General features: G+C 41.2%; 1 protein-coding gene across 1 annotated transcript in view; it reads left to right on the plus strand.

Annotated features, from left to right (window-relative positions):
* LOC139759646 (ribonuclease kappa-B-like) overlaps positions 1 to 13,568 on the plus strand; it is a 78,814-nt gene that overhangs the window by 39,430 nt on the left and 25,816 nt on the right. The window contains exon 2 of the mRNA XM_071682033.1: positions 13,217 to 13,356. Coding sequence (XP_071538134.1) covers positions 13,217 to 13,356 — 140 coding nt within the window. The remainder of the gene's footprint in view (positions 1 to 13,216; positions 13,357 to 13,568) is intronic.

The following is a 13,568-nucleotide window of genomic DNA, read 5'->3' on the forward strand; positions in this document are numbered from 1 at the left end:
AGGGATGAAGGACTCTCCTCCCCCCCGTCACCAGTGCTGGCTGGCTCTCTGGTCATATCAAGATATTGTTCCACCCCAGAGAAACGTTCTTGATGCACAGGCCAGCATGACTCGTACAAACTGTACCAGAACCAACCCCGTTAGGACCTTTGTCGAATGAATTTTGGCAAAGCCATAGGTGCCCCATTGAAGGAGTTTTCTGGCATGGATATGCCAAACAGACACCTCCCTTTGTATGTGGACCGGACAGTCTTACCGAATATGTCTCTGTGCATTCGTCCGATCCAGTTCCTCAGTATGATGTAACATGCGGAAATACATGATTTCAAAAAAAGAGAATGGATGTGCTAGAGGCCGGAATTAACAGGATCCTCATCGCCCTTAAGCTAAATGACCCTACCCAAGATAGCTCATCGACTCCCTCCTGCCACTCCGATATCACGACGCGTCTCTGCCTTTTCTTCACACATGCTTGATAGAACCATTACTGTAGCCTTGACGTTCGACAACACCACTGGGCACAACAACCATGTATCTACCTACCCAAACAACTGTCGTTCAGCTTCAAAGCAAGCCTGCATCTCCCTTCCAAACCAACATTATACTTCAGTCCCAGACCATTCTTGCGCTTCATCGAAACAGCTCTTACACGTCAGCTCCAGAATAACCCTGTACCTCAGTGTACTCCAGCTCGAGATATTCAACACTCGCTCACAGTCTCCTTAAGTCTCCTTGTCTTGGTGACAGAGGAAGCGTTACAAGCCATAACCTAACAACAAGCGGAGATATGGTCAAGTTTTGAATGTGTGTAATTACCAACTGGTATTGTACAAGGAATGAGTTTAACATTGGTGGGGACCCATCTGCACATTCTCAATCATACAACTTCATGACTTTGTGTATGTTGTCTGCATTAATTGTCATTTCATTCCATTCATCCACCACCTTATACTTTAAAAGGACTTTCTTGTATTTCTTAAAACGTTTCTTGCTTAATTTCGTGCGATGTTCTCTGGTTCCATCCCCGCATCTCGAAGAAGTGTCCACTGTTTACGTCATTGATGTTTTTAAGATGTTAAAGGTTGCGATCAAGTTACCACTTACTTTCCTTTCATCGTAGATGGGCGAATTTAAGGCCTTTAGCTTCTCCCTGTAATTCCCTGTAGTAGTCAGCTTTCTTCATTCTGATACCATCTTCATTGTTCTCCTCTGAACCTTCGCCATTAACTTTGTGCTTCTGTAGGTGCGATGACCAAACCTGAGAAGCATATCCTACTCATGTATGATGTGAGCAACTTGCTGAATATCTTATTCATGAACTTGAATGCTATTCTGATAATTGTCCTGCAGACATTTTGCGTCAACCTTTCCCTTAAGGTTGGATTCTGACGACGGGTGTAATTACCTGCATAAAATGTATGGCGAGGAAGTTTTACACTCGTGGGGCCCTAGCTTTTGTGCGATTACCATTTGTGTGTTACACTAGTGTTGCCCTGTCTCTTTACCTTGTATATATGTATCAGGTCCTTACTGCTATATATTTACGCGCGCGCGCGCGCGCACACACACACACACACACACACACACACACACACACACACACACACACACACACACACACACACACACCAGCCTAAGCCAGGTATCCATTCATCAACCAGTTCCAAACGGAGGATGAACAAGACCTGGATTGCTTGAGTCTTTGGAGTCTCTTATAGTGTGATAGGACTCCGTGATGACTGAGGAAGTAAGGAACAGACATTAACCATCTATGCTCTACCTCTCCTGTTCTAATTACCCATGTGTATATTAACGTAAACAACTAGGCTTGTGGGGTCATCAGCGCTATTTAGCTATGCTGGGGGTGGGAGGAGGGGTCATCAATGGTTGTTGACTGGTCTTTGGTCTCACTTCCCTCACCAAAGTTTATTCTGTCCACCTTATTTATACCGCTGTGTCATAGTAAAAAGCAGAACCATGTTAAGAACAGACTGAATCTTATACGTGGAAGGTCGCCACATCCCTCTCGCACAGTACTGACTTCATTTAGGTTATGACCACGTAGTGATGTAAGAACGCTTGTCAGCACTGGGAGAGCATATTCCTCCATGCTAGCTGCAGATGTATAGGCATTACTCGGCATCGTAGCATGGAGGCTAGCATGTCTTAAGTGCAGCAGCTGGAGATATATGAATACTCATGAGCATGGTGGAAGCACACACCTGCACAGCAGCCGCGCACCAGGCAGGTGTGAACGTTGTGTGTCCCAGTTAGCACAGATGTCGATGTGAAATGCTGTTTCTGTATGATGATATTCAGCTTTGAGGAGCGTGAAGCCTTGCTGTCTTCACATTCTCCTAGTCACTCAGGATTTACGGAAAATATGGGTTGAGGGACAAGTTAGTTGGGATGTAAGTTTGAATGGAGAAAAACTGGAGGAATTGAAGTGTTTTAGATATCTGGGAGTGGACTTAGCAGCGAATGGAACTATGGAAGCGGAAGTGAGTCACAGGATGGGGGAGGGAGCGAAGGTTCTGGGAGCATGAAGAATGTGTGGAAGGAGAGACCGTTATCTCGGAGTGCGAAAATGGGTATGTTTGAAGGAATAGTAGTGGTTGCGAAGCATAGGCTATAGAGAGGGTTGTACGGAGGAGGATGGGTGTGTTGGAAATGAAATGTTTGATGACAATATGTCGTGTGAGGTGGTTTGATTGAGTAAGTAATGAAAGGGTAAGAGAGGTGTGTGGAAATATGGAGAGAATGAGTGAGGAAAGGTTGACAAAGAGGAAATATGTGTCAGAGGTGAAGGGAACAAGGAGAAGTGGGAGACCAAATAGGAGGTGGAAGGATGGAGTGAAAAAGATTTTGTGAGGTCGAGGCCTGAACAGACAAGAGGGTGAAAGGCGTGCAAGGCATAGAGTGAATTGGAACGATGTGGTATACCGGGGTCGACGGGCTGCTAATGGACTTAACCAGGGCATGTGAAATGTCTGGGGTAAACCATGGGAAGGTGTGTGGGGCCTGGATGTGGATAGGGAGCTGTGGTTTCGGTGCATTACACATGACAGCTAGAGACTGAATGTGAATGAATGTGGCCTTTTTTGTCTGTTTTCCTGGAGCTACCTCGCTGAAGCGCGGGATAGCGATGGTGTTTCCTGTGGGGCGGGTGTCGCCAAGAATGGATGAAGGCAAGTAAGTATGAATATGTACATGTGTATACATGTATATGTCTGTGTATGTTTATGTATATGTTGATGTATATGTATGTATATGTAAGTGTATGGCCGTTTATATATATATATATATATATATATATATATATATATCTATCTATATATATATATATATATATATATATATATATATATATATATATATATATATATATATGTGTGTGTGTGTGTGTGTGTGTGTGTGTGTGTGTGTGTGTGTGTGTGTGTACGAGTGGATGGGCCGTTGTTCGTGTTTCCTGGCGCTACCTCGCTGACGCGGGAAACGGTGATCAAGTATTATAATAATAGAAATAAAGATGATAGTAATAATGATAATAATAATAATAGTAATGGGCTTATCAAGTTCATTCTTAGTGATAGGGTCTAGAGAGGGATGCTGGATATTTTCCTCTCCTGTGTCACTGGTTCCCAAAAGAAGAAACAGAGGAAACCAGAATTCTTTTATTTTCTTTTTTTAGATCTCATTCGTCTGTTCCTGGCGCTACCTGGCTATGCAGGAAACGGCCAAGACGTATGAGAGAAAGAATGACGATAATGATTAGTATTATTGATATTATTATTATTATTATTATCATCATTATTATCATCATCATCATCAACATAATTGTATAATTATTTCCTCTGTACTTTTATGTCCATATATTCCTTAAAGATAGACACAGTCATCAGTAAGTGGAACATCACTGATATATTTAGAAATGGTTTCCAGCAAAGATCAACCACATCCCGGGCATAACATAATCCATGTAAGTAGGTCATAACCTTACACACTACGTCAGCGGTTTCCAAAGTTAAAACCACATCCACCTCCAACTATTTCACGTAATACTTTACACAATTGATAACTGGAACTTTAGTATTTGCTTTACATGTTACTTAAACCGTCATCAAAACCTCACATCATTAAGCTTGCGTAGGTGTCATTTTTATTATACATAGTAGTACATTTTACGATGTTTATCAAATGACTATTTTTTTTCTCTTTTTAACTCCTGAGAGGATGTAATGTACAAAATAGTTAAGAGGACCAAGCAAATGCGAAAATAAAGAAACGTTTGGAGAGCAAGTGATCGTCCTGAGCAAAGTGATCGTCCCGTTAGGTTGTTGTCGTCACCAACTCTTCGCGATCTTTCATTATTGTAGTGTGACTGAGCACCACCCTCACCCACCCCAGTGAACGGAACGTGTTTACCGCGAGGAAATGCGACCCACAATTTGGAAACCGTTACATTACGTACCACAATACCATGCCATTTATCATTCTGGACATAAAAATGTGTGATACCTTCCAGTACCATGGAAAGCTGTGTAGGTATGTATATTTGCGTGTGTGGACGTGTGTGTGTATACATTGTGTATGGGGGTGGGTTGGGCCATTTCTTTCGTCTGTTTCCTTGCGCTACCTCGTAAACGCGGGAGACAGCGACAAAGCAAAAAAAAAAAAAAAAAAAAAACTTCAATCATGCAGCTGTTCTAATTACCGCAGAACTATTGAAGACACCTAAAATCTGCATCTACAGGGTAATACATTTAATGTAGAATGCAAGATACGACAGTTGTATTAGAATGAACAATTTGATGATATATATGTCAAATTATGTAAAACGTGTCCAGAATTTTCCGTTTTCAAATTGAAGGAAGAATTTTGTTGATTTCACTGCTTGAACATTTATCGTTATATGTTCATCGCCTAACTTTGATTATTGAATAAGACTTGTCTGTCTTTCATGATATTAAATTCAGTATCTGTTGCGCTATTTTAGTTAACATGTCATATGACCCTTTATGCAAAGAAAATGAAATGCGAACTGTAAAGATGTATGTTATGTTTCTTGACCTATGATACCAGAGTTAAAACGTAATGGACAAGGCTCAAGAGGAGGAAGAGAAAATCATGGATATAATGGAACCTGTATGCATGAAAGAGGTGACTGCTGCAATTGAAGTGGCCAAAGAAATGACGGGCTTGCATTAAATGTGACATTCCATGGCAAGAAATTCAAGGCATGTATATATATATATATATATATATATATATATATATATATATATATATATATATATATATATATATATATATATATATATACAGAGCATATATATATATATATATATGTACAGAGCATCAGATTGGGGAAGAGCAGTGTGGTTTCAGAAGTGGTAGAGGATGTGTGGATCAGGTGTTTGTTTTGAAGAATGTATGTGAGAAATACTTAGAAAAGCAAATGGATTTGTATGTAGCATTTATGGATCTGGAGAAGGCATATGATAGAGTTGATAGAGATGCTCTGTGGAAGGTATTAAGAATATATGGTGTGGGAGGAAAGTTGTTAGAAGCAGTGAAAAGTTTTTATCGAGGATGTAAGGCATGTGTACGTGTAGGAAGAGAGGAAAGTGATTGGTTCTCAGTGAATGTAGGTTTGCGGCAGGGGTGTGTGATGTCTCCATGGTTGTTTAATTTGTTTATGGATGGGGTTGTTAGGGAGGTAAATGCAAGAGTTTTGGAAAGAGGGGCAAGTATGAAGTCTGTTGGGGACGAGAGAGCTTGGGAAGTGAGTCAGTTGTTGTTCGCTGATGATACAGCGCTGGTGGCTGATTCATGTGAGAAACTGCAGAAGCTGGTGACTGAGTTTGGTAAAGTGTGTGGAAGAAGAAAGTTAAGAGTAAATGTGAATAAAAGCAAGGTTATTAGGTACAGTAGGGTTGAGGGTCAAGTCAATTGGGAGGTGAGTTTGAATGGAGAAAAACTGGAGGAAGTGAAGTGTTTTAGATATCTGGGAGTGGATCTGGCAGCGGATGGAACCATGGAAGCGGAAGTGGATCATAGGGTGGGGGAGGGGACGAAAATTCTGGGGGCCTTGAAGAATGTGTGGAAGTCGAGAACATTATCTCGGAAAGCAAAAATGGGTATGTTTGAAGGAGTAGTGGTTCCAACTATGTTGTATGGTTGCGAGGCGTGGGCTATGGATAGAGTTGTGCGCAGGAGGATGGATGTGCTGGAAATGAGATGTTTGAGGACAATGTGTGGTGTGAGGTGGTTTGATCGAGTGAGTAACGTAAGGGTAAGAGAGATGTGTGGAAATAAAAAGAGCGTGGTTGAGAGAGCAGAAGAGGGTGTTTTGAAGTGGTTTGGGCACATGAAGAGGATGAGTGAGGAAAGATTGACCAAGAGGATATATGTGTCGGAGGTGGAGGGAACAAGGAGAAGAGGGAGACCAAATTGGAGGTGGAAAGATGGAGTGAAAAAGATTTTGTGTGATCGGGGCCTGAACATGCAGGAGGGTGAAAGGAGGGCAAGGAATAGAGTGAATTGGAGCGATGTGGTATACCGGGGTTGACGTGCTGTCAGTGGATTGAATCAAGGCATGTGAAGCGTCTGGGGTAAGCTATGGAAAGCTGTGTAGGTATGTATATTTGCGTGTGTGGACGTATGTATATACATGTGTATGGGGGTGGGTTGGGCCATTTCTTTCGTCTGTTTCCTTGCGCTACCTCGCAAACGCGGGAGACAGCGACAAAGCAAAAAAAAAAAAAAAAAATATATATATATATATATATATATATATATATATATATATATATATATATATATATATATATATATATATATATATACACATGTACATACTTCATACTTGCTGCCTTTATTCATTCTCGTCGCCACCCCGCCACACATGAAATGACACCCCCCCCCACCCCCCTCCTCCAACACGCGCGCGAGGTATCGCTAAGAAAGGACAACAAAATCCACATTCGTTCACACTCAGACTATAGCTGTATGTATAATGCACCGAAACCACAGCCCCCTTTCCACATCCAGGCCCTACCAAACTTTCCATGGTTTACCCCAGATACTTCACAAGCCCTGGTTCAATCCATTGACAGCACGACGACCCCGGTATACCACATCGTTCCAATTCACTCTATTCCTTGCACGCCTTTCACCCTCCTGTATGTTCAGGATCCGATCGCTCAAAATTTTTTTCACTCCACCCTTCCACCTCCAATTTGGTCTCCCACTTCTCGTTCCCTCCACCTCTGACACATATACCCTCTTTGTCAATTTTTCCTCACTCATTCTCTCCGTGTGACCAGACCATTTCAATACACCTTCTTCGGCTCTCTCAACCACACTCTTTTTATTACCACACATCTCTCTTACCCTTTCATTACTTACTTGATCAAACCACCTTACATCACATATTGTCCTCAAACATCTCATTTCCTACACATCCACCCTCCTCCTCACAATTCTATCTATAGCCTATGCCTCGCAACTATATAACAATGTTGGAACCACTATTCCTTCAGACATACCCATTTTTGCTTTCCAAGATAATGTTCTCGCCTTCCACACATTTTTCAACGCTCTCTGAACTTTCGCCCCCTTTCCCACCCTTTTACTCACTTCCGCTTCCATGGTTCCATCCGCTGCCAAATCCACTCCCAGATATCTTAAACACTTCACTTCCTCCAGTTTTTCTCCATTCAAACTTACCTCCCAGTTGACTTGTCTCTCAACTCTACTTTACCTAATAACCTTGCTCTTATTCACATTTACTCTCGGCTTTCTTCTTTTACACACTTTACCAAACTCAGTCACCAACTTCTGCAGTTTCTCACCCGAATCAACCACCAGCGTTGTATCATCAGCGAACAACAACTGACTCACTTCCCAAGCCCTCTCATCCACAACAGACTGCATACTTGCCCCTCTCTGCAAAACTCTTGCATTCACCTCCCTAACAACCCCATCCATAAACAATTGAACAACTATGGAGACATCACGCACCCCTCCCGCAAACCGACATTCACTGAGAACCAATAATTTCCTCTCTTCCTACTCGTACACGTGTCTTACACCCTTGATAAAAACTATTCACTGCTTCTAGCAACTCCCCTCCCACAACATATTTTTCATACTTCCACAGAGTATCTCCATCAACTGTATCATATGGCTTCTCCAGATCCATAAATGCTACATACATATCCATTTGCTTTTCTGAGTATTTCTCACGTTCTTCAAAGAAAACACCTGATCCACACATTCTCTACCACTTCTGAAACCACACTGCTCTTTCCTATATATATATATATATATATATATATATTTTTTTTTTTTTTTCTTTTAAACTATTCGCCATTTCCCGCGTTAGCGAGGTAGCGTTAAGAACAGAGGACTGGGCCTTTTTTGGAATATCCTCACCTGGCCCCCTCTGTTCCTTCTTTTGGAAAATTAAAAAAAAAAAAACGAGAGGGGAGGATTTCCAGCCCCTCGCTCCTTCCCCTTTTAGTCGCCTTCTACGACACGCAGAAAATAAGTGGGAAGTATTCTTAATCCCCTACCCCCAGGGATATATATATATATATATATATATATATATATATATATATATATATATATATATATATATATATATATATATATATATATATATATATATATATATATATTGCCGCTGTCTCCCGCGTTTGCGAGGTAGCGCAAGGAAACAGACGAAAGAAATGGCCCAACCCACCCCCACACACATGTATATACATACGTCCACACACGCAAATATACATACCTACACAGCTTTCCATGGTTTACCCCAGACGCTTCACATGCCCTGATTCAATTCACTGACAGCACGTCAACCCCGGTATACCACATCGATCCAATTCACTCTATTCCTTGCCCTCCTCTCACCCTCCTGCATGTTGAGGCCCCGATCACACAAAATCTTTTTCACTCCATCTTTCCACCTCCAATTTGGTCTCCCACTTCTCCTCGTTCCCTCCACCTCCGACACATATATCCTCTTGGTCAATCTTTCCTCACTCATTCTCTCCATGTGCCCAAACCATTTCAAAACACCCTCTTCTGCTCTCTCAACCACGCTCTTTTTATTTCCACACATCTCTCTTACCCTTACATTACTTACTCGATCAAACCACCTCACACCACATATTGTCCTCAAACATCTCATTTCCAGCATATCCACCCTCCTGTGCACAACTCTATCCATAGCCCACGCCTCGCAACCATACAACATTGTTAGAACCACTATTCCTTCAAACATACCCATTTTTGCTTTCCGAGATAATGTTCTCGACTTCCACACATTCTTCAAGGCTCCCAGAATTTATATATATATATATATATATATATATATATATATATATATATATATATATATATATATATATATATATATATATATATATATTTTTTTTTTTTTTTTTTTTTTTTATACTTTGTCGCTGTCTCCCGCGTTTGCGAGGTAGCGCAAGGAAACAGACGAAAGAAATGGCCCAACCCCCCCCCCCCATACACATGTACATACACACGTCCACACACGCAAATATACATACCTACACAGCTTTCCATGGTTTACCCCAGACGCTTCACATGCCTTGCTTCAATCCACTGACAGCACGTCAACCCCTGTATACCACATGACTCCAATTCACTCTATTTCTTGCCCTCCTTTCACCCTCCTGCATGTTCAGGCCCCGATCACACAAAATCTTTTTCACTCCATCTTTCCACCTCCAATTTGGTCTCCCTCTTCTCCTCGTTCCCTCCACCTCCGACACATATATCCTCTTGGTCAATCTCTCCTCACTCATTCTCTCCATGTGCCCAAACCATTTCAAAACACCCTCTTCTGCTCTCTCAACCACGCTCTTTTTATTTCCACACATCTCTCTTACCCTTACGTTACTTACTCGATCAAACCACCTCACACCACACATTGTCCTCAAACATCTCATTTCCAGCACATCCATCCTCCTGCGCACATCTCTATCCATAGCCCACGCCTCGCAACCATACAGCATTGTTGGAACCACTATTCCCTCAAACATACCCATTTTTGCTTTCCGAGATAATGTTCTCGACTTCCACACATTTTTCAAGGCTCCCAAAATTTTCGCCCCCTCCCCCACCCTATGATCCACTTCCGCTTCCATGGTTCCATCCGCTGACAGATCCACTCCCAGATATCTAAAACACTTCACTTCCTCCAGTTTTTCTCCATTCAAACTCACCTCCCAATTGACTTGACCCTCACCCCTACTGTACCTAATAACCTTGCTCTTATTCACATTTACTCTCAACTTTCTTCTTCCACACACTTTACCAAACTCAGTCACCAGCTTCTGCAGTTTCTCACATGAATCAGCCACCAGCGCTGTATCATCAGCGAACAACAATTGACTCACTTCCCAAGCTCTCTCATCCCCAACAGACTTCATACTTGCCCCTCTTTCCAGGACTCTTGCATTTACCTCCTTTACAACCCCATCCATAAACAAATTAAACAACCATGGAGACATCACACACCCCTGCCGCAAACCTACATTCACTGAGAACCAATCACTTTCCTCTCTTCCTACACGTACACATGCCTTACATCCTCGATAAAAACTTTTCACTGCTTCTAACAACTTGCCTCCCACACCATATATTCTTAATACCTTCCACAGAGCATCTCTATCAACTCTATCATATGCCTTCTCCAGATCCATAAATGCTACATACAAATCCATTTGCTTTTCTAAGTATTTCTCACATACATTCTTCAAAGCAAACACCTGATCCACACATCCTCTACCACTTCTGAAACCGCACTGCTCTTCCCCAATCTGATGCTCTGTACATGCCTTCACCCTCTCAATCAATACCCTCCCATATAATTTACCAGGAATACTCAACAAACTTATACCTCTGTAATTTGAGCACTCACTCTTATCCCCTTTGCCTTTGTACAATGGCACTATGCACGCATTCCGCCAATCCTCAGGCACCTCACCATGAGTCATACATACATTAAATAACCTTACCAACCAGTCAACAATACAGTCACCCCCTTTCTTAATAAATTCCACTGCAATACCATCCAAACCTGCTGCCTTGCCGGCTTTCATCTTCCGCAAAGCTTTTAAACTATTCGCCATTTCCCGCGTTAGCGAGGTAGCGTTAAGAACAGAGGACTGGGCCTTTTTTGGAATATCCTCATCTGGCCCCCACTGTTCCTTCTTTTGGAAAATTATAAAATATATATATATATATATATATATATATATATATATATATATATATATATATATATATATATATATATATATATATATATGGGAGGTAAGTTTGAATGGAGAAAAACTGGAGGAAGTGAAGTGTTTAAGATATCTGGGAGTGGATTTGGCAGCGGATGGAACCATGGAAGCGGAAGTGAATCATAGGGTGGGGGAGGGGGCGAAAATCCTGGGAGCCTTGAAAAATGTGTGGAAGTCGAGAACATTATCTCCGGAAGCAAAAATGGCTATGTTTGAAGGAATAGTGGTTCCAACAATGTTGTATGGTTGCGAGGCGTGAGCTATGGATAGAGTTGTGCGCAGGAGGGTGGATGTGCTGGAAATGAGATGTTTGAGGACAATATGTGGTGTGAGGTGGTTTGATCGAGTAAGTAATGTAAGGGTAAGAGGGATGTGTGGAAATAAAAAGAGCGTGGTTGAGAGAGCAGAAGAGGGTGTTTTGAAATGGTTTGGGCACATGGAGAGAATGAGTGAGGAAAAATTGACCAAGAGGATATATGTGTCAGAGGTGGAGTGAACGAGAAGTGGGAGACCAAATTGGAGGTGGAAAGATGGAGTGAAAAAGATTTTGAGTGATCGGGGCCTGAACATGCAGGAGGGTGAAAGGCGGGCAAGGAATAGAGTGAATTGGATCGATGTGGTATACCGGGGTCGACGTGCTGTCAATGGATTGAATCAGGGCATGTGAAGCGTCTGGGGTAAACCATGGAAAGTTCTGTGGGCCCAGGATGTGGAAAGGGAGCTGTGGTTTCGGGCATTATTGCATGACAGCTAGAGACTGAGTGTGAACGAATGGGGCCTTTGTTGTCTTTTCCTAGCGCTACCTCGCACACATGAGGGGGGAGGGGGATGTTATTCCATGTGTGGGAATGAATAAAGGCAGACAGTGTGAATTGTGTGCATGTGTATATATGTATGTGTCTGTGTGTGTATATATATGTGTACATTGAGATGTATGGGTATGTATATTTGCGTGTGTGGACGTGTATGTATATACATGTGTATGGGGGTGGGTTAGGCCATTTCTTTCGTCTGTTTCCTTGCGCTACCTCGCAAACGCGGGAGACAGCGACAAAGCAAAATAAAAATATAAAAAAATAATATATATATATATATATATATATATATATATATATATATATATATATATATATATATATATATATCCCTGGGGATAGGGGAGAAAGAATACTTCCCACGTATTCCCTGCGAGTCGTAGAAGGCGACTAAAAGGGAAGGGAGCGGGGGGCTGGAAATCCTCCCCTCTTGTTTTTTTGTTTTTTTTCTTTCCCAAAGAAGGAACAGAGAAGGGGGCCAGGTGAAGATATTCCCTCAAAGGCCCAGTCCACTGTTCTTAATGCTACCTCGCTAATGCGGGAAATGGCGAATAGTATATATATATATATATATATATATATATATATATATATATATATATATATATATATATATATATATATGTCATCATGGAAATATTCATATTTTTGTCGTAAATTAATCAAAATATATCTTTATGTTAATATTGCCTAATACAACAAAGTTTAAACAAAAAAACTCTGTTACGAAGTAAACTAGTCAGCTAGTTTTTTTGCTGATCATAAGGCAATCATTTAACTTAAGATAGTGGCACTATATAGTACATTGAAACTGTTATGGAGGAGAAAAACCTCAGCTGATGGCGCTGCAGTGCCAGTCAGGTGATCTCGAATGTATGAAAGACCCCCACAAGAAAAACGTTAAACTTTCTCTTTGAAAGTTTTACTTCAGATTACTTTAGATTACCAAAAAGGAAATAAATATTAATTTAACATTATTCTATTAACAAAATACCCAACAGAATAATTTATGATATACATATATATAGGAAATGTATAACTTCATAATACAGCTGTTTGTACTTTCAGGAAGTGTTCATCAAAACAATCCCAGCCGCTATCACGGGTTGACACATAAAATTAGAGAGAACGCAATGAAGCTCAAGATTTGTGGCCCTAAATGCTCCCTTTGTTGCACCATAATTAGTGTATGGGGGATAATTCAGTTGGTAGGTATTAATTATTAGCGATATATTAATTGCATTCCTTAGCTGTGCCCGCATATTTCTAACATGATCCATAGTTGGTTTACCCCTAATCTAGAACTTAATTCTTCATTGCTTGCCTGTCTGTCTCTAAATTTGTAAGTAAGGCTTGATACTATACTGGCATTGTCTTATCAATACTGCGGTGTTTTTAAGAGTAGAGAGAACACTAAGCA

This window comes from Panulirus ornatus, chromosome 33 (assembly GCF_036320965.1).
Source record: "Panulirus ornatus isolate Po-2019 chromosome 33, ASM3632096v1, whole genome shotgun sequence".
Taxonomy (NCBI): Eukaryota; Metazoa; Arthropoda; class Malacostraca; order Decapoda; family Palinuridae; genus Panulirus; species Panulirus ornatus.